This window comes from Dermacentor silvarum, chromosome 1 (genome assembly GCF_013339745.2).
Source record: "Dermacentor silvarum isolate Dsil-2018 chromosome 1, BIME_Dsil_1.4, whole genome shotgun sequence".
Taxonomy (NCBI): Eukaryota; Metazoa; Arthropoda; class Arachnida; order Ixodida; family Ixodidae; genus Dermacentor; species Dermacentor silvarum.
Window position 1 is genome coordinate 156,114,138 of NC_051154.1, and position 18,858 is coordinate 156,132,995.

The 18,858-nt window shown below is 48.1% G+C and overlaps 1 protein-coding gene across 1 annotated transcript; it reads left to right on the plus strand.

Moving 5' to 3' along the window:
• Positions 1 to 4,752: 4,752 nt before the first annotated feature.
• On the plus strand, positions 4,753 to 15,583 carry LOC119431763 (uncharacterized). The gene is made up of 3 exons (XM_037699257.2): positions 4,753 to 5,118; positions 9,966 to 10,148; positions 14,409 to 15,583. Exons 1-3 carry the CDS (start codon positions 4,858 to 4,860, stop codon positions 15,456 to 15,458), a joined length of 1,494 nt encoding a protein of 497 aa, XP_037555185.1. The 5' UTR covers positions 4,753 to 4,857; the 3' UTR covers positions 15,459 to 15,583.
• Positions 15,584 to 18,858: the final 3,275 nt, after the last annotated feature.

Sequence of the window (18,858 nt, forward strand, 5' to 3'; positions counted from 1 at the left end):
AAAGGTTGGCACGTTCTTCATAAACACGTCACCAACGCCGCGTGCGTTCGGTGTGAACGCGGGCAAAATGCCGCCACCGTCGACAACTGTTCTGCGCGTTGTTTCTGTGACCGCACACAACCGCTGTTAAAACGCTGGCGTGAGCAAGCGCGCCAGCAGCAGCGAGCGAAGGTTCATGCGGTCTATCGCTTCAACGGAAACTGAGCGGCGAAAGCACAGTGCATACAAAGGTAGGAGCCGTGTTGCAGATCGCTTTCAAAATACGGTGCGCGCGACCGCCCGGCGCCACGCAAAGTACAAATTGCTCGCAGAACTCGCCAGCTCTGACCCCGAGGTGCAGCTAGCACTTCTGGGTCACGTAAGGCAGGCGGCAGAGGCCAGTGGAGCCCTGGACTTGGGGCCCCACCCATCGAGCTCATAACCTTTCACCCCAACCCCTTTTCAATAAAGTTATTCCTCCTCCTCCTCCTCCTCCTCGCAGAGCAGAAGCCGCAACCCCTCCCTCCCGCACTGCCTTCCCGCTGTCGTCCTTTCGCGTGGGAGATTGAGTCACCAGTTCCTCGTCGCTCGTTGCGTTGTTCCTCCGAACGAACGGGACGCGGCCGGGCCATTGCGAGTCGTGAGGGCAACTGATAAGAGTGCTAGCGCGATGTCTACGTGACGGAACGAGTAAACGCCATTGTCGACACTGTTATTAGGAGATGCGGGCGAGAGCCCAGAGAGAGTCGCCGGCACAGGCGGCAGAGGCTGGCAGGGCTGCGCGCGTGCGCCGCAGTGGGATAGCGCGCACGCGCACGCACAGTCTAGGGTGCCTCGAATCGATGCCCTCCTCGCCCAGCGCTCCCCTTCCACTGGGAAGTCGCGTTTTCTCTCCGCCGTGCGTTCGCTCCCCGTGAAAGCGCGCGCCCCTCGCCCACGCGCGCTTTCCCTCGCACATACACCATACGGTCAATGAAAGTTTTGTAGCGTTAGCTACACTGGCCTAGCCAAGCCCGTTTCGCGCGGCACATCAAGAGCCGTGCTGCGCATGCGCAAGGATCAGTGATGTCACACGTTGCGCACCGGAGCCACCGGAGCCGGCACCTCTCGCGCACTCCGCCGCCGCCGCGCGCGCGACTCACCGCCGCCGGTCTGCGCATTCCAGTGGAGTGACGCCGTAGCCGTGGTAGACGCACTGGCGCCGGCATGCGCTCGCTGTGCAGTCGCCGTCTGACACTGCGCTGGAGCCGCTGCGCTTCTGACTGGCGTTTGCCAGTGTGGTATAGCCATGGAGAAGGAGAGCGCAAATGCTGCTCAACAGCGCAGAAGAACGGAGAAGCTTGACTCATCGGATCCCGAAGTAGTTGCCTGGCAATTAGCGGTTGAGCGTAGGAGACAACCAGGAAAGCTAAGAATAATCAGCTGAACCTTTGTTAACGCTACGTATATCCTGGCATAGCCGAGCTAAGCCACTGCAACTTTTTTTAATTCTCCATCCGGACGCGACCATCGAAAAGTGAGCTCATAACAGCTCCGCTGTAAAAAAAAAAACAACAATGAATAAAAAACGTCCAAGCTTTCACTCGGCCCTGCAACGCTTGCAACAGCGAAGCTGGGTGATCGTAGCCCAGCATTTTCCGGAAGTGCGCGCGAACTTTTCATCTTATTACTCATGATAATGATAATTTCTTTTCGCGTATCTCTGACTTAAGGCCGTCACTGCGCGTTGCATAAGGCAGCTTGAAACACCGACACCGCGTTCCAATACCAATACCGCGTTGCAGCCGTCCAGCTCCGTGAATGCGTCTCTCTCACTCTCGCTCTCATAGCGCGCAAAATCTCTTCACCTCGCAGAGCACGAGCGTACGAACGCGCCAGCTGTGGACGAAGACGACGACGCTCGAACGCAATCATATACTTCGCATAAATGGATGTTGCCACTAACTCCAATTCTCTACTTCTGCATGTTCTGCAAGCGTGGTTGTATAGCCTAGTGGTTACGACGCTGGCTTTGGGCCGGGGTACGCGGGCTCGAATCCTACCTGGGCAAGAAAGTTTACTTTATTTTCTTTCTTGGTACTTTCTTGATACACACCACAACTTTCGGCTGGCGTAAACAGCTTCGCTCTTAAAAAAATAACAATCTTGAAAAGAAAAGTGTACATACATGTAACCGTAGGCGCAAAATGCATACATACTAAAAAGGAGGAGAAGGGAAGTTGCAGAATTTGTGAACGTAAGAGACAACAACGCAAAGCTCAGAACATAATAACGACAGCGAGAAAGTGGGCGTTATAAAAACTCTGTATTCTGTGGACGGTTGAGTGTTGGTGGATGGAAAGGTCTGTGGTCTCTGGTGATCTTACGTGGAATACGAAACATGATACAACTGAGGAGTTCGGGGCACATGAGGATACCGTGAAGGAGTTTGAAAAGAAACAGAAGGTCAGCACGATTACGCGTTGGCAGCGAAGTAAGGGCAATGACAATAACCCGGAAGTGCTAGAGCAAGGTCCAGCTTCCTTGCTAGCAAAGCGGGGATGATATATGCTTAAAACTTTTTTCTGGACCCGATCTATAATGTCACTGTTGGATCTATGACATGCCGTTCCAGAAGACCGGCGCGTATTCGAGTTGAGGAAGACAGATTGTTGTGTACTTGTGGAACGGTGTAGGAGAATTCAATTATCTCGATAGTCTGCAAACAGAGCCAAGAGTGCGCATACCCCGCATTGCAACGCGTTTAGTGTGAGCTGAAAAGTGCAAGGTTGTATCAAAAAGTACTGAAAATTAGATGAAAAGTGTCAATGAAAAAATTGTAAAGCAACATGAAAAACTTGCAATACAGCTTTCTGTTGCTCAAGTCGCGAGGCACGTTGCGTGTAATCGCGGGCTTCTTTCACGCTCGGTAAAACACTTTTATGTAACATGTATTGAGCAACAGAAAGCTGTATCGGCAGTTTTTCATGTTGCTCAACAATTTTTCTCATTGACACTTATCATCTAATTATAATATTTGTGAAGTTGACAAATTAATAATACTTATGTAATTAGGCGGAATGCAAAAATAATCCGAGTATCTCCAAGCGATGGCAAACAACATTCCTTTGCTTCTTCCAGCTACGTGGTATTTTCATATTCTTAAAGTTTCGCTAAATGTACGTGCACTCCCTGTATTACTATTTTGTGCTACAAAAGGCGCAAATCTTCTCCCATGCAAATTTACTAGATATATTATTCTGCAACACTTAATTACAGCTATTCAAAGATAGCGTTCTCGAAACACTCTAGCGTAGTACCTGCAGAAGTAACAGAAATGCGAGAAATATCGTGACCGACGGGTTTCTATGATAGTACTCGTCGTGAATGAGTCGGCAATACGCAGTGGAACCGCAGCAGATGGTCAGTCAGTGATCACCGAAGAAATTGACTTCTCAAAAAAAAAAAAAAAAAAGGTGGATGCTGCTGCAATAAAGTACCCATGACACGGTACCCTGCATTTGCCTGTAAGTATTGTATCCGCTAGCTTCAATAATCGAAATGGATTAAGTTGTGGAGACAATGCATTTAAGTGGCACAGTTTACGCGGCGAACGCCTACGCTGCTTACATGCCTTCAGGAGACCATTATCCACTCGTTGCCATCGCGCGGAATTAAGCACACACCGCGGGCATGTAATTATAAGAGAACGATGTACAGGTGCCATGTGTCATGATACTGCAGCAGGAAAGCTGACATCCTCGTAATGTTTAGCATAGGCTAACTTGGCGCGGTTATCACAGCGTTTTGATATTGTTGGGCACAAGGAGTAGTAGATGAGGTGACAAGTTTTCCTGGAAAAAGTAAACCGAGATCATTGATCTCACGGACCCTACAGAATGGTACAGAATCTAGCGAATAAGAAAAAGAAATGCTTGCTGTTTTCCGGGTGAAAGTCATGACTTTGGTCTTAACAGCATTCAAGGTTAGGTTATTATCTGTGCACCATTTAGAAAAAGAAAGCATGTCAGACTGCAGGATGCGACAGTCATCAACAGTGCGAATTGCCTTAAAAATCTTTATGTCATCGGCATATAGAACGAATGAAGAATTCCGAATGACAGAAAAAACGTCATTAATTAAAATTTTAAAAATGAGTGTTCCCAATACTGATCCCTGAGGGACGCCGCTAGTTGCCACGTCAGAAGAAGACGTTTGGCCATTGACGTTAACATAGCATTAACTATCAATAAGATAACTCCGCAAGAGATTTACAGTTGACGATTCAACACCAAAGTGTGTAAGCTTGATCAGAAGCAGTGAGTGGCTGACCGCACCAAAAGCTTTGCTGAGGTCACAATAAATGGTTTCATCTTGCCCCCTTTGGAGTACCGACGAGAAGATTTGGGTCATGAAACTTGTGAGATTTGTCATAGTGGTGCGGCCGGTGAGGAATCCATGCTAATTCGGGATCAATGCGCTCTTCACAGTAAAAGACAATAGGTTGCGAAGAGCAAGCTCAAAAATGTTAGACGTGGTGCAGAGAAGAGAAACAGGGCGATAAGTTGAGACCCAGTAATAATAATAATAATAATAATAATAATAATAATAATAATAATAATAATAATAATAATAATAATAATAATTTTATTGCTACTATCCCACTCCCACTCTTTTCGTATTATTAAATCGCCCATTCCTCAATCATACCCTGTTGTGGGTATGTGCCAACGTCTGGCACCATCATCATGATCTGTCGTCTTCTCGGCCATCGCCGTTATCGGTGGGGCTGTCGCGTGCATAGCCGCAGAGCACCGGCCGGCCCGGAAGAGGCGGCTCCAAAGCTGGTCCTCAAAGCCGCCGCCGCCGCAGGCTGGGTGCTCGCAGCCGCAGCCCAAGATGCGCACCGACGAGTACATGAGCCCCTGCTGGGAGGACTCGTACAACCCGTCTGGCGCCTGGTCCAGTCCCGAGCTGAACGCGCCGCCTCGGGGCCCCCACCAGAACCTGATGCGCTGGATGTTTCTGGTGCTCAGCGCGCTGCTCACAGCGGCGAGCGTCGCCTTGCTTGCCATGGCCCTGATCCAGCCGAGTGGTTCGGGTCACCACCACAGGGCCCACTCTTCGCACCACACCGGCTCGCCGGGGCGTGGTGCCAAGGTGAGCTGTACTTACTGGCTATGCAGTATTTTCCAGGCATCACCTCATTTACTACTCCTTGCGCCATACAATGTCAAGACGCTGTGATACCCGCGCTAAGTTGGCCTATATGGTAAACATTACGAGGATATCAGCTTTCCTGTGTTGTAGTATCATGACATCTGACTCAAAAATGCGACGGCGTCCATGATTCTCTTGTAATTACTTCCCCGCGGAGTGTGCTTAATTCCGCGCGATGGCAACCAGTGGTTATTGGTCGCCTGAAAGCATGTACCCAGCATCGTCGTTCGCCGCGTAAATTGTGCCACTTAAATGCATTGTGGTCACAACTTAATCCATTTCGATTATAGAATGTAGCGGATACAATACTTACAGCCAAATGCAGGGTAACGTGTCATGGGTACTTTCTTGCTGCAGCATCCACCTTATTTTCTCTTGTTTTTTTTTTTGTTTTTTTTGAGAAGTCAATTTCTTCGGTGATCACTGACTGACCTTCTTCTGCGGTTCCACTGCTTATTGCCGACTCACTCAGGACGAGTAATATCAAAGAAACGCGTCCGTCACGATATTTCTCGCATTTCAGTTACTTCTGCAGGTAATATGCGATTCGAGAACGCTATCTTTGAATAGCTGTAATTAAGTGTTGCAGCATAATATTTCTAGTAAATTTACATAGCAGAAGATTTGCGCCTTTGTAGCACGAATTAGTTATACGGGGCGTCCCATGCACCTTTAGCCAAACTTTAAAAATATGCAAATGCTACGTAGCCGGAAGAAGCAAATTAATGTTGTTTGCCATCGCTTGAAGATACTGAGATTATTTTTTGCATTCCGCCTAATTACAGAAGCATTTAATAATTAGTCAACTTCTGAAATATTACAATAACATGAAAAGTGTCAATGAGACAAATGTTCAGCAACATTAAAAACTCCCGATACAGCTTTCTGTTGCTTAATACGTGCTACATAAAAGTGTTTTACCGAGCGTGAAAGAAACCCGCGAATGCAGGGAAAGAGCCTCGCGACTTGAGCAACAGAAAGCTGCATTGGAAGTTTTTCATGTTGGTTTACAATTTTCTCATTGACACTTTTTCATCTAATTGCAATATTTGAGAAGTTGAATAATTAATTAAGACTAATTATGTAATTAGGCAGAATGCAAACAAAAAATCTGAGTGTCTCTGAGCTACGAAAGAACATTACCTTGGTTCTGTCCAGTTACAATGCATATGTATATTTTAATATCTCGGTGCAAGATAGTTGGGACGCCCTGTATATAGCGCGAGCGCAGATCGCGGCTGAACATGGTGGCACACACAACGCTACAGTAGCAACGCTACGCTAAAGATATTTCTTTACGACGAATCAAACGAGGGTCGCGCGGTCGATCACAGGTTACGAGACCTTCAACGAAGTTCACGTCTCTGCTCTCCCGAATACCCTGTCATGGTTTACGGGTACTCTAAGTTACTCGCTTCACATTGAGTAGATGGGAAATGGTGTTGGCGATGAAACAGCAGCGCCATGATGCTTTGTCGGCTTTGTGCAAGACAACAATGCAGTGGCCGCTATCGACGGGGCGGTTAACTCCATCCCTCAGTTTCCGGCTAAGTCGGCCAATCCGTTCGCTTTCTTGGTGAAGCCATAACCAGGGCCATTTGCAAGTTAACCATCTGTTGCTTGGACGAACGGCCTCCTGTTGAGTTGCGCGCGAGCAGCAGCAGCCCCCCTCCCCCCCCCCCCCCCCCAATAAAAAAAGGGGGGGACTGAGGATGCAGTGCTGCTCGGGCAAAGAAGCAGTCGCTACTTCTATGCACTGCCTGTCATTTAGGCTGAAGGAAACTGCAGGCAGAGCAGGTCAAACACCAAACTACAAGTAAGCTTGCTGCGGTGCACGAAAGCTCGCGCCCACGTGTCTATATACGCATGTGCAGATGGTGCGGGACAGATCGTACGCGTCGAAGCACGGCTCGACACACATATCTTCTGCAGACAAATAACGGTGATCTGTCTGACTCACAAAAATACTAAACGATGTGTACCAAGGTGACAATAGGGTGCCAAGTGGGCGTGCGCTGGCGCGCGTCTTGTAGCAAGGCACGCGGATGCGAGCTTTGCGCGCCGGCAGACAAATGTAGTTGGGCCATTAAAGGCCAAACTACAGGTACGCGTGCCGGCGCACGAAAGCTCGCGCCCACGCACCCCACGCATGCGCAGATGGTGCAGGACAGATCTTAGGCGTCGAAGCGCGGCTCGAGCACAGATGTTTGATGTTTACGCACGCTAAGAAATAGCGTTGTCCTACATGGCGGCACCCATGGCTCCCGCTTCAGCGTGAATTCTCGCGATGGCTACGTTCTCACACGCGTTGATCACCATTAACTATTGAAATGAGCTTTCACGTTCTCTAAACTCACCTGAAACTTTAATTATGACCGCATAGCGTGTCAAATTTGTGAGATCGTTCTGCGATTCCAGCGCCGGTAGGCCTAACGGGACGCGTCCGCATAGCAACATGATGGTTGCTAATGGATTGTCTTGGCTTGGGTATGTTTGGCACGAGGCACCAGACGAAACGATGTCGGCCAGGGCAATGCCTCCTTTACTAGATGCCCGTCACGTCGCTCGCTTTCCCATTGGGGCGGCGGTTCCCTTAGTTCTGCATAAATTCCGTTAACTTTCTCTTCAGAATAAGCTGCAAGTGTAAACCTATGGTAAACCTTGCGCCCACGTTCATCTTATGCTTGCACACACGTTGAAATCTGGCGCACGCACGGACAGGGAGGCGATCGCGGCATGCAGTCGCGTGACTTCACTAGGGACATCTCCGCCTCGAAAATCTAGGGAACCGCAGAAGACGAGATCTGGCAACACTGGTGCGTTCTTGTGGGGATTTAGTCGCTCCCCGTCGAGTGCGCCTGTCGCTTCCGAGACGGTAACAGATGCCACAGTTATCTCAGAGTCCGCAGCACATGATACAGGTTGCAGACGTGCGCCACAAGCGGCGCTCGTTGCCTTTTCGCGGAGACGAGAAAAGGGAGAGGGCACGGAACCGGGTTTATCGGACCACGCGGCAGGCATCTAGTAAAGGAGGCATTGGCGAGGGCGAGAATGTGAGCCAAGTGGGCGCACGCTGGCGCGCGTCTTGTTGGTTCAAACCGCCATTGCTCGCAAGGCGCGGCAAATGCGAGGCGCGTGGGCGCGAGCTCTCGCGTGCCGGCACGCGTACGTATAGTTCGGCCTTAAGAGTTGCGTTTTCCGTGCCCGAACATTTAGTATTCCTGTAGAGACTGGTTAATGCTGAAGAGGCAAGCAGTTCTTGCAGTGCTGAAAATAGCAGAAATCGTTCATCAAGTGTAGTAACGTCGTTTTTTTTTTTGTTACTTTCCATTAACCTGCGGAAATAATTACATTGGATAAACAGGAAAGTACCTTTATGACGTGCGCGAGCATGCCAACTTAATAAAAGAGACAAGATGCAGTAATCAGTATTGATTGTGCTATCCAACACGTGGGGTTGTTTACCATTGTTTGATAATCAGCGCATACTGGGAAAAAGTACCGTGATCGGCATGCGCGTGAAATTTGCCAAGTCTACGTTCTTCCCTACAAGAGAGCCGCATGTGTCAGCGCATGATCTGTTATTTTTTTTCTTGCGTCTGTGTGAAAGAAATTATGCTGTTATGTTTGAGTTTTGACATGGCGCACCCTGCTGGCAAGTTTATTCATCCTTTACTTTTGATACTGCTTCTTAGTTGACTCTTGGGTTTCTGCCGCATGTTTGCAAACCTTTCCGTTGAGTTTTTGCTGATTCTTTTCATATTCATTTACATTTTGTCTGTTTTGGTCCCTTTCTTGAGTTCTTTACCTGGAAATTTGTGCGTAATGTTCCGAGCAATACTGACTCCAAATGTGCCGTAAAGTGCATTGCGGTTCCACTTTACAGCTTTACCTACTGCATCTTTACACAGTGTAGTAATATAATAACTTGAATAGCAACACAAATCTCTTAACATGCTAAGTACTTATTTCTTGAAAATGGTACTTACTTCTAGCGAAAGATTAAGTTCTGAGTACTGGCTCTCAATTCTGCAATCACGACATGCCCCATTTAGGTATATATTGAAACTTAATTAGTAAAATTTCTTGACTTAGCTAGTGCATTGGCGATACCGCGCAAAATCTATGTACGTCCTTGTCGTTGTATCTCACACGTTAGTCTTCGTCGAGTTGTTTCACCGCGCCGTGCTTGCGGTCGATGGTTCGTTATCACGTCTCAATGCGAAATGTGTAACGTAATCGCTGCCAAACAACAAGCTAGCAAGTATTTAGCGTAAGCATACTTAGCACAAGGAAAGAAGGCCGGACACACACAAGCGCTTGCGTGTCCTGTCTTCTGTCCCTGTCCCAAGTATTACTGCGCTAAATGACGTATCATACAAACAAGGGCAAATGCCTTGGACAGCAGGCATCAGCTTACCTATTGCCCCACACGGCAGTGAAGTATTTTGGTCGCCGGTGATGTGTTATACAGACTCTTGCTGTTTGCAATCCAAGTTTCCCAAATTCAGTAATGCATAATCCTCAGAAAATCGACGGAAGAGGTATAGGGACAAACGCCGTGCAGCTATAGGTATAGGAATTACACCAATAAATACCACAGCTTCGAACTCTGTTCCTCTTTCATTTTTCCAGAACTCAAGCTTTGTCATCATTCGGTCGTAATGAAACCAACAGAAAACTGAAAATGCAGTTCACACATTTGCGGTTGCCTCTATACCGGCATACGGTCTTGTTGGGTGAAAGAGAAACAGCTCTGCTCGCTTTTCTTTCGTCTTCAAAAACAGAACCACAAAGAGAGCCCTGGCACGTTGGTGGAAAAAAACGCAGCCTTGTACAACCAGGGAATCGTGGTCAATGCGCCCAGCCACCGCATCGTGGCGGGCCAACGCGAAAGCAAGACGCATGGAAATCCCAACGCCCGCATGGCGTCTCCGTTCCGCCGGAGATATGACGCAGCAAATCACCAGGTGGGCACTGATGCTGGACTAAACACATTAGATCGCAGGCAGAGTTTTCTAAAGCAAGTATATTCTCAACACTATATGTTGCACTTCTTAAGTTGGAAATTACGTTTTACTCCATCCTAACGGCATAATATACATCCTCAACACACCTTTAAAACAATCATGCCTCTCTAAACTGAACCTGAACTGACCGGCTCAGAACTGTGCGAATTCTTACTTGTGCATGTGAACCAGCGTAGTACGAATTCATGGCTGATCAAGTAGTCGCCTCTTCTGAAATCTGATGTGGTTAAATAATAATCTCCTTCGTCTTTATGGACAATGTCATGTTAATATCAGTGTGTAGCTGTTCGCGGAATGTTATTTATTACCTTGCGCCGTAAAGAGAGAAAAACAAGCGGCATCTATGTTCTTGACAAAAAAGAAGAAAGAAAACTGCGTCCGTTTTTTTTTTTTGTGATACGTGGGTTCAGTACAAAATCGTTTCATGACACTGGCATAGTGTGCAGGGACCGGAAGTAATACCCAAGAATGATTTGCATAAAAAGAACTAAAAATTTTAAAAAAGCAAGAAAACGTAGGCAAGTGCCAAAGGACGGAAAATGACCGTGAAGACGCCTGTCATCGGTGAACAGTTCTGGTTAGCGAAAGCACTGTAAATCCTGGATAACCTTATTCTTAAGAGGATATGAGGGGCTCGGTTTTTTGTTAGTTACAACCATACATGAAGCAAACGTGTAATGAAGGTGGTGAAAGCATAGGGAATATAACAGTTATTTTTATTTGAAACGTATAATTCACAAGAAAAAGGAAAATGTTAATCGAAACCAAATCCTGGGGCTTTACGCGTCCAAACCTTGATATGGTTATGAGACACGTCGTAGTGGGGGACTTCGGGTTAATTTTGCCCACGTGGAGTTCTTTAACGAGCGTTTTGCATTTCGCCCCCATCGAAATGCGGCCGCTGCGGCCATGATCAAACCCGCAACCTCGAGCTCTACTGAGCTCGAGGTTGCGGATTTGATCATAAAATGCACTAATTAAGTTTTTAACTAATTACCTTATGGCTCATATTCCAATTTACAATTTCTAGCCGTGGAATTCGCAAGGCGGATCCACTTGGAACTAGTTATCAGGATGACGCCAGTTTCGAGATATTAATTCCCGAACTTTGCGGAGAAATGCATTGGCGTTCCAGTTACATTTGTGCTTCAATGCAGAAAACGACGTTTTGCCTTGCGAACTCCACGGCTAGAATTTCTAAATTTCAATATGGCCCATAAGGTAATTAGTATAAAACTTAATTAGTGCATTTTTAATAATTATTTGATTATGCATTTCAGTCTTTTGGGCAAGTAATGTACGCCTCTTCTACTAGACCAGCTCATGAACTAGAATTGTGCTCTCTGCCACAGGCAACCATTAAACATTTTTGAAAGTGTTCGCTGAAACACCCTGTATGTTATTATGGTAGACGTAAAATGTCATCAGAGGGGGGTCATAGCGCTAGAAGACACGGACAAGAACGAGAGAACAAAACGAGTGCTAACTTTCAACTCTCGTTCTTGTCCGTATCTTTTAGCGCTATAACCCCCTGTGATGTATCTAATACCCCTGTCAGACGGGCATCCGCAAACTCCTTTTAACTCCCTCGTCTTTACGTTGAGGGAGATGCATGCGATGTCACACGGTCGCCCTTCCACTTAGGGAGTTTAAAGGAGCTTTTGGTCAAGGGAGATCGGCGATCTCCCTCAGCGGCTGAAGGGAGTACTCTCGTGCCCAGGCTTGTTGTTGTAAAGCTGAGAATTTAATTATTTTTGCATTAAAATAATGTCGAGTGTTTTTCAAAACACTTCTGTTGAAATAAATAAACGTTCAAGTGCAAATCAGCATACTCGCCATGCCGCAAAGGTACGGTGGCTAGATGGGTAGGTGTGCCGACCGAGCGTAGTTCACCACTTCTCCGCATCATGACGCAAAATTGGCGCTGCGGACGGTAGAACGGTTCAGCGGCGCGCAACGGCGGCTGCGCTGTGTAGACGAGCTGCGTGTCTGATAGTATCGCTTGCCTCTGATTGTATCTTTGAAGTGCGCGTTATAATACCGTTCTGAGCAGTGTAGGCCAAGCCAGAATGAGGAACTTGTTGTTGTCGTCTAGTCAGAAAAAACGAAATGCTGAAGTAAATTTTCTAGCTTGGCAATCGGTCACATTTATTGATATAAACGCGGCGCTCCAGCCCATTGCATTAAATACGCAAATGCATTTTTTCCATGCATAAAACAATACTGAAATGGTTTTATACGGTATGTGGAACCGTGTTTACATGATATTTAGCGAGTTCTAATGTTTCAATTTCGAGAAATCCAGCTATTGTTTTATTGCTGCGTCAGTTACGGTATCTAAATTGGTGCGAGAAGAATTGTGTTGGTAAGTGCATATGGTTCACTGTTTCATTGTAATAAAATAAAGCAATATGTCTTGGACTAGATTCGTGAATATATTTAAAATACAAGAAAAGCTCTCGTAACACGAGTCAGCAGGCACACCAACATAAATCAGCTAGCGCCAGCAAGGCCGCAACGTTGGTCCACCACATCATAGCATTGTTCACAGCACACGCCTCATCTTCAGGTGCTTCCTCTTCTCCCTGTTGCTTTCGCGCGCCATGTTCTTGCCCTTTACAAGAAAGTAAAGCCGTGTAATCGTATAGAACTTCACAACATCGTTTGTGAACTCTTTCTTGTGCCGCTTACAGCCGATCAAATTCGGGGGATTCAGCTGCAGAAAGGATGCAAAGTCGGCGATACACTGTTCCTTCGTAACTCATTTAAACTGAAGCACAGCTTGAAGGCGTCTTCGAGCGATGCTACCAGTTTTTTTAGTGCTTCAGAAGGGAGCAACAGCCCTGACCTACTCATTCTGTTGAATTCAGTAATGTCCCTGAGCAATCGGAGCACTTGGTTCTTTGCAGGAACTTCCTTGCTACATAGCCTGCTATATAGAATATCAGCCTAGAATCACTTTTCCCTGTAGCAGCGCAGCGGTGCTCGTTGTCGCAGGCGCTGAGCACCTCATGTGCGGCTTACAAATTTCCAACGTCGAGGAGCTCATGGACGTACGCTTTTCGGTGTACCGCTTGCTCATTAACGTCGCCGATACAATCTAGCCACAGTACCGATACTAAGCAAGCTACTGAGCAGCTCGGGGCGAACATTTCCGCTGTCAGACAGCGGAACAATTCCGCTGTCTTTCTCACAAATTTAGAGCCCGACTTGCAGTTTGGAGCGAAGCAGTAGGTCTCCTTGGTGGTCTTCTTTGGTGGAGCAACGCCGCCGCTAATCTCGCCGGTCATTTTTCCTACCTGGAACGTTCCACATCGCTTAGGAACTTACAAACAGTACGAGAGATGCGGAGCTCTTCACCTTTGAAACTGACACGAACAGACGACATACAACTATTCCAATACGGGCTTTATTTTTTTTTTTTTGCTCGCCGCCAATCCGCCAGCCCCCTGTAGCAGACGACGCGCGCTGCGGAACCGTTCTACTGACCGCAGCGCCAATTTTGCGTCATGACGCGGAGAAGCGGTGAACTACGCTCTAGAGGCGCCGGTCGGCACACCTACCCATCTAGCCACCGTAGCAAAGGAACACAGAGAAGCACATGGTGGCTAGCGTCGCTGTCAGCACTGCTATGTTTAGCGAGTGCACTTTGATTTTTAGCGAGGTGTATGTTTTTCGCATCAAATATAATAAATAGTGTTTTTTATAGAAGGAGCGTTAATTATAATAGCTACGAGCGTAATTAGAAGTTACATTTTTGTAATTCTACAAACATCAAACGCCGCTGATAGCGCCTCTGGCGGCTTCTTATGAAAACTTGTTATTGGCCGTATGACACGGCCACAACTTCCTTGAGGTCGAACTCCCTTAGGAAGTTTCGCGCTCCCCTAATCTAAAGGCGTTTGTGGGTGCCCGTGTGACACGGGTATAACCAACCAACCCAAAAAGCCATACTTTTAACACGTGATGCCAGCACAAGTGATCGGGTTCGCATTTACTGGCGCAACCGATATAACTTTGCTTGCTTTCTTTAAATTTTGTGGCTACTCTGACTATGGTTGTTACAAAGCACACCGTGTGGGAAACGAGGTGGTGGGAGGTCAGTACACTGTGTGAAAAATTAAACAAATGCCAGTTGTAGTAGGAAAAGTGACAAGTCTTTCTTTTGTTTATTTCTTTCTTTCTTCACTATACCTGAAGACGGAAATACACTGCTTCTACAACAACAAAGCACCAGAGCACCCGCTGTCGTTCTCACCCAGCGACATACCAGTGGGACTGTGTTCTTCGGCGATTTACTGCTGCCTCGGTCCAACAAGTGACGGCTCCAACCTCACTTTTCTCAACATTGATCCCAGTACTGGGCCGCATGATCTCGAAACGTTCAGCTCAGTTGTGCATGGTCTGGACCCATCCATGCGACGCTTCATCGCCATCGGTGGACCCCGCTTAAACTACGCGCACCTGGCGCGGGCGCTACATGATTCCGCCTCGAGGGCTGAATTCGCAAAAAGTATCATGGGATGGCTGCAGCGTCCCTACCTTCAAGCGTTCGGGCTCGTCCTGCATGTACTCCAACCGGAAAAAATGACCCGGCACCGTCTGCTTGACACCTTCGTCCTGGAACTGTCGGACATGCTCAAGTCCAGGACGTTTATGCTCACCCTGCCACTCAGCGGCGACGTGGAGAGCAGGTACTTTCACCCGCTGGCGTATAAGAACGTAAATTCTTTCATCAAGATGTCTCATCGCTTTGGCACACCCACCATCGGCAGCTGTCCCAACCCAGTTCGTGGACTGCGGGTGCACTCGCTGCAGAAGGTGATCAGGGATGTGAAGGCAATGTACAACAACCAGTGGGATGAAGGCATCAAAGAGAAGACTCTTTTCACGGTTTCCCTGGCCGGCTACATCTACTGGGTGAGGAATGGCTCCCTCACCGGCTTGACTAAAGGCCGTGTCGAGAAGCACGCGCTCTCCGGTTACTGGGACATCTGCCGCAAGGTGGACGACGCCAGCTGGAACCACAAATACATCAGGGAGACCGGCTGTCTCACAGCTTGGTCTGGTCGCAACTACGTCTCGTCCCTTTCGCCAAAGTCGTTCAAGTTCCTTGACGGCAAGCGAGAGATAAAGGGTGTGGTGGTGTTCGACATCGAGAAGGACGACTTCAAGGGCATGTGCGGTGACCCCTACCCTATGCTCAGAGCGCTCAAGGAAAGTCTTGCGAAATATAAGGGAGCGAAATGACGCTAAAAGGCATACGGAATCGAAAAGAATGGTTCAGAGTGGTTCTTTCGCTTTACGTTTTGCTGTCTAGTAATTCAGCATTGCTGAAAAACGCATGCAGTCGCAAGGCTTTGTGTCTATCATAGAGTGTATACAACTGTCCGCGCTGTTTGTTTACCTCCGCAGCAGTGGTGTGTTAGCGCGAATGCCGCTCGAGCTTTCGCTTCTTCCTTCAGTTGTAGCTATACGTGTACAGCCAACCCTTTAATACAAGCACGCACAAAATTTATGAGGCTAGTGGCAGTAAATGCTTGGAACAGCCGTGAACGGCCGTGTAGAAGTGTAAGTAGAGAGAGACCTAATGTTTTCTTTTTGTTGCGCATGGTTATTAAATAATAAAGCATTTTACAACGCTAATTATGTGCTCACTCCCGCAGTCGTTTGGATGCGCACCTCTTCCCGCTGGTTTTCCCTGCAGGAATCGCAAAGCGCCTTGCGAGAAGCTTACAAAAAAAAATGCAGTATCGCTCATAATGCACAGCAGTGACATAAAAGACGGCGCAATATTATGCGCAGTAATTCTTGCACTGTTTCGCGTGGTCTCGATGCTACAGTAAGAAATACTTTGCCTAGAGAGCGCAGTCGCTCTGCTAGCTGCTTATCTATATGTAATATTTCGACTCTGACACAGGAGCTGCACCAGACACGTGCAGCTCCAGGACTTGGACACAAACTTAATGATTGATGAAAGAACAACATATGAATTAGGTAAAAACCGTTCATGTGTATTGAACGTACTATTCTACAGCACGTCCTCAAGATTCGCTTGGTGCGTGTAATACGAGTCTTCGTCCGGGTCGGCAGCGAAGGCCCGAGGACGGACTTTGTCCCTGTCGCGGAATGACGAAAGTGACATTTTTTATGCTGTTGTGCGCGCAGTTCTATAGGAAGTTGCTGGCCGCCACAATACGACCGATCACCGTCACAATGCGCGTTCAGCGGCACAGCCTCCGCAGGACTGCCAGCAAAAGGCTCGTCACGAGCCCGACAGCTTCGGTCGGCAGGATAGCCGGCCATGGGGACTAGCACGGCCCAGGGACTTCAGTGACCACTTGGGCAGCGGGACACCAGGCCACAGACACCGGCACAACCCAGGAAGTTAGTGACCGGAGTGCTTCGGCAACGGAACAGCAGACCGTGGACACAAGCACAGCCTCGACTGCTCAAGTGCGTCAGCTGCCGAGGACATCAGGGGGCAGGAGCACAACGCCATTGAAACCACTTCTTGATGTCCAAGCATCCGACGTCACTCAATCCCGTACCACCAGCTGCTCGGTGGCAACCTCATGTGCACAGATCTTGCAGCGAGTGCTTTAAAGTCTAAATGGCGCTTTGACATTAACTCGTCCCAATAAACTATCTCCACGGTGAAATAGTTTGCAAGAAAACATCGGCAAGAATCAAATGGCAGAATAATTGTGACGAAGAAAAAGCCGTGTCTCTCCACCGAGCTTCTTCTAGCGCGCCACATCGGCAAACGAAGGTTCGAAATTCTTTTACTCGAAAGGAGATAGCTCGCGTGCATCAGCGAATGTTTACTACTACCAATACCGCGCGAAACAGTGCGAGATTTGCTGTGTATATTAATGCGCAAACTATTGCGTCTCCGCTTCGCATTACCACCAAAACTACAATTTTATTAACGTAGTGCCAATTAAATTTTATTACACCATACAGGAGGCAGTAATAACGCTACACTGGATGTGTAAGTGCAGCGTATATTTAGCGATTTCCTTCAGTGCAGGAAAACTAACTTTGCTTACCCAAACGAAGATATTTCTGGTATATTTTTGGTACATTTTTTGGTCAAGCTATAGTGTAGCATTTCACCGCTTGAAACGCCGGAACAGGAAATGTGGAACATTGCTCACCCACACGAAGCCCTATTTCTGGTATATTTCTCGTACATTTATGACGGCCATTTCATGCTATACAAGATGTGTAACGTGAGAACTACCGTAATTTTTTATTGCGATACTAATTATATGGACACTCCAGGCGTCGTCACCGCGAGGCTCCGGATAAACTCCAAGTGCGAAAACATGGCGGCCACGCGCCGTGTGCAGTGGATGCGAGTGAAAGTATACGGGCTGCAACACTCCAATTGCTAATAGGTACACGTTTTACCGCTGGCGCCACGCTGCGCCGCTCGCGCGTACCGCGTTTCTAGGTGGTTTCTTGCGCCTAGGGCGCTCGAACGCAATCATATGGTTCGCATGAATGCAGCCTTTGGAAGCGTGGCTGTATGGCCGAGTGGTAACGGCGCTCGCTTTGTGATCATGCGTACGCTGGTTCGAGTCCTGCCCGGTCTAGAATTTTTTTTCTTAATGTCACGCTTTTCCTTTTTTTCCCTCTCTGTTTGCCAGCGCGGTCGCTTGAACCCCGGTGCCACGGCGGCAGCCGTGGTGCCGGGCACCGACGCGAAGCGGCGGTCGTTGGGGTGTTGCGGAGCGCAGCGTAGCAACACCCCAAATAAAAAAATACAGCTCCAGTCAGGTAGACTGCTCCCTCCCTGATAGTGAGATTATATTTGGATCATCAAAACAGTGATGCGTTTATAATACCACCGATCCCAACAGCAGGCTAGTCACCACCAGCCCAGCGTTTTCTTCGTCAACGCCTCCTCCATTCCAACGGCGGCGGCTAGAAACATGGTACGCGCGAGCGGCGCAGCGTGGCGCCAGCGGTCGAGCGCTGTATCTACTAGCAATTGGAAATACGCGTACTGGCTATGGTGCGAGGGTTTGCCGAAGCCGTTTGGCTCGATCTCGCGCGCGCAAGTGAGGAAGACGGGCAGGAAGCGCGCCGTTTTCCATCGCGCGCAAGGCACCGGGGACGGGGTTCTACTCTGCTGGCGACTGCTTATAGCGAGGCTGAGCGCGGTGCCCTATCTGAAAGCGATCTGCAAAAGATACAGAATCTAGGTGCACCGAGGGCTGATAGCTTCATGTGCGTGTTGTTCTCGCCGTTTTGTTCGCGTTGAAGCGAGAGGCAGCACGAAGGTCAATTGGCTTGCTGCTGCTTCCGCTGTCCCCCACGCCAGCATTTTGAGAGCGAGTGTCCATGGACGTTATTGCATTTCGCCACCATCGAAATGCGGCCTCCACGGCAGGGAATTGCTCCCATGACCTCATGCTTAGCATGAGGTCATGGGAGCACTGTCAAGGTCAACGCCACTAAGCCACCACGGCGGATCATGTCAATAAAAGTTTAAAAATTCTGCAAAGTACGGCCAAACAAAACTATGTTTGCAATTTGTTTGAGTGCTGGTTCCGCTCGCTTGTAAAGCAACAGGGAGGGCAAACCAAGCTTATCATGTTGAATTGGGCCAGAAGCTTGGGACATATGCATATCTTTAACT

What these genes read in the sequence shown, in the direction of transcription:
- LOC119431763 (XM_037699257.2), top strand. Translation starts at nt 4,858, where the DNA reads ATGCGCACCGACGAGTACATGAGCCCCTGCTGGGAGGACTCGTACAAC. An exon ending in CGCCGGGGCGTGGTGCCAAG is followed by an intron (nt 5,119 to 9,965) that starts GTGAGCTGTACT and finishes CTTCAAAAACAG; the next exon opens with AACCACAAAGAGAGCCCTGG. An exon ending in ATGACGCAGCAAATCACCAG is followed by an intron (nt 10,149 to 14,408) that starts GTGGGCACTGAT and finishes CTATACCTGAAG; the next exon opens with ACGGAAATACACTGCTTCTA.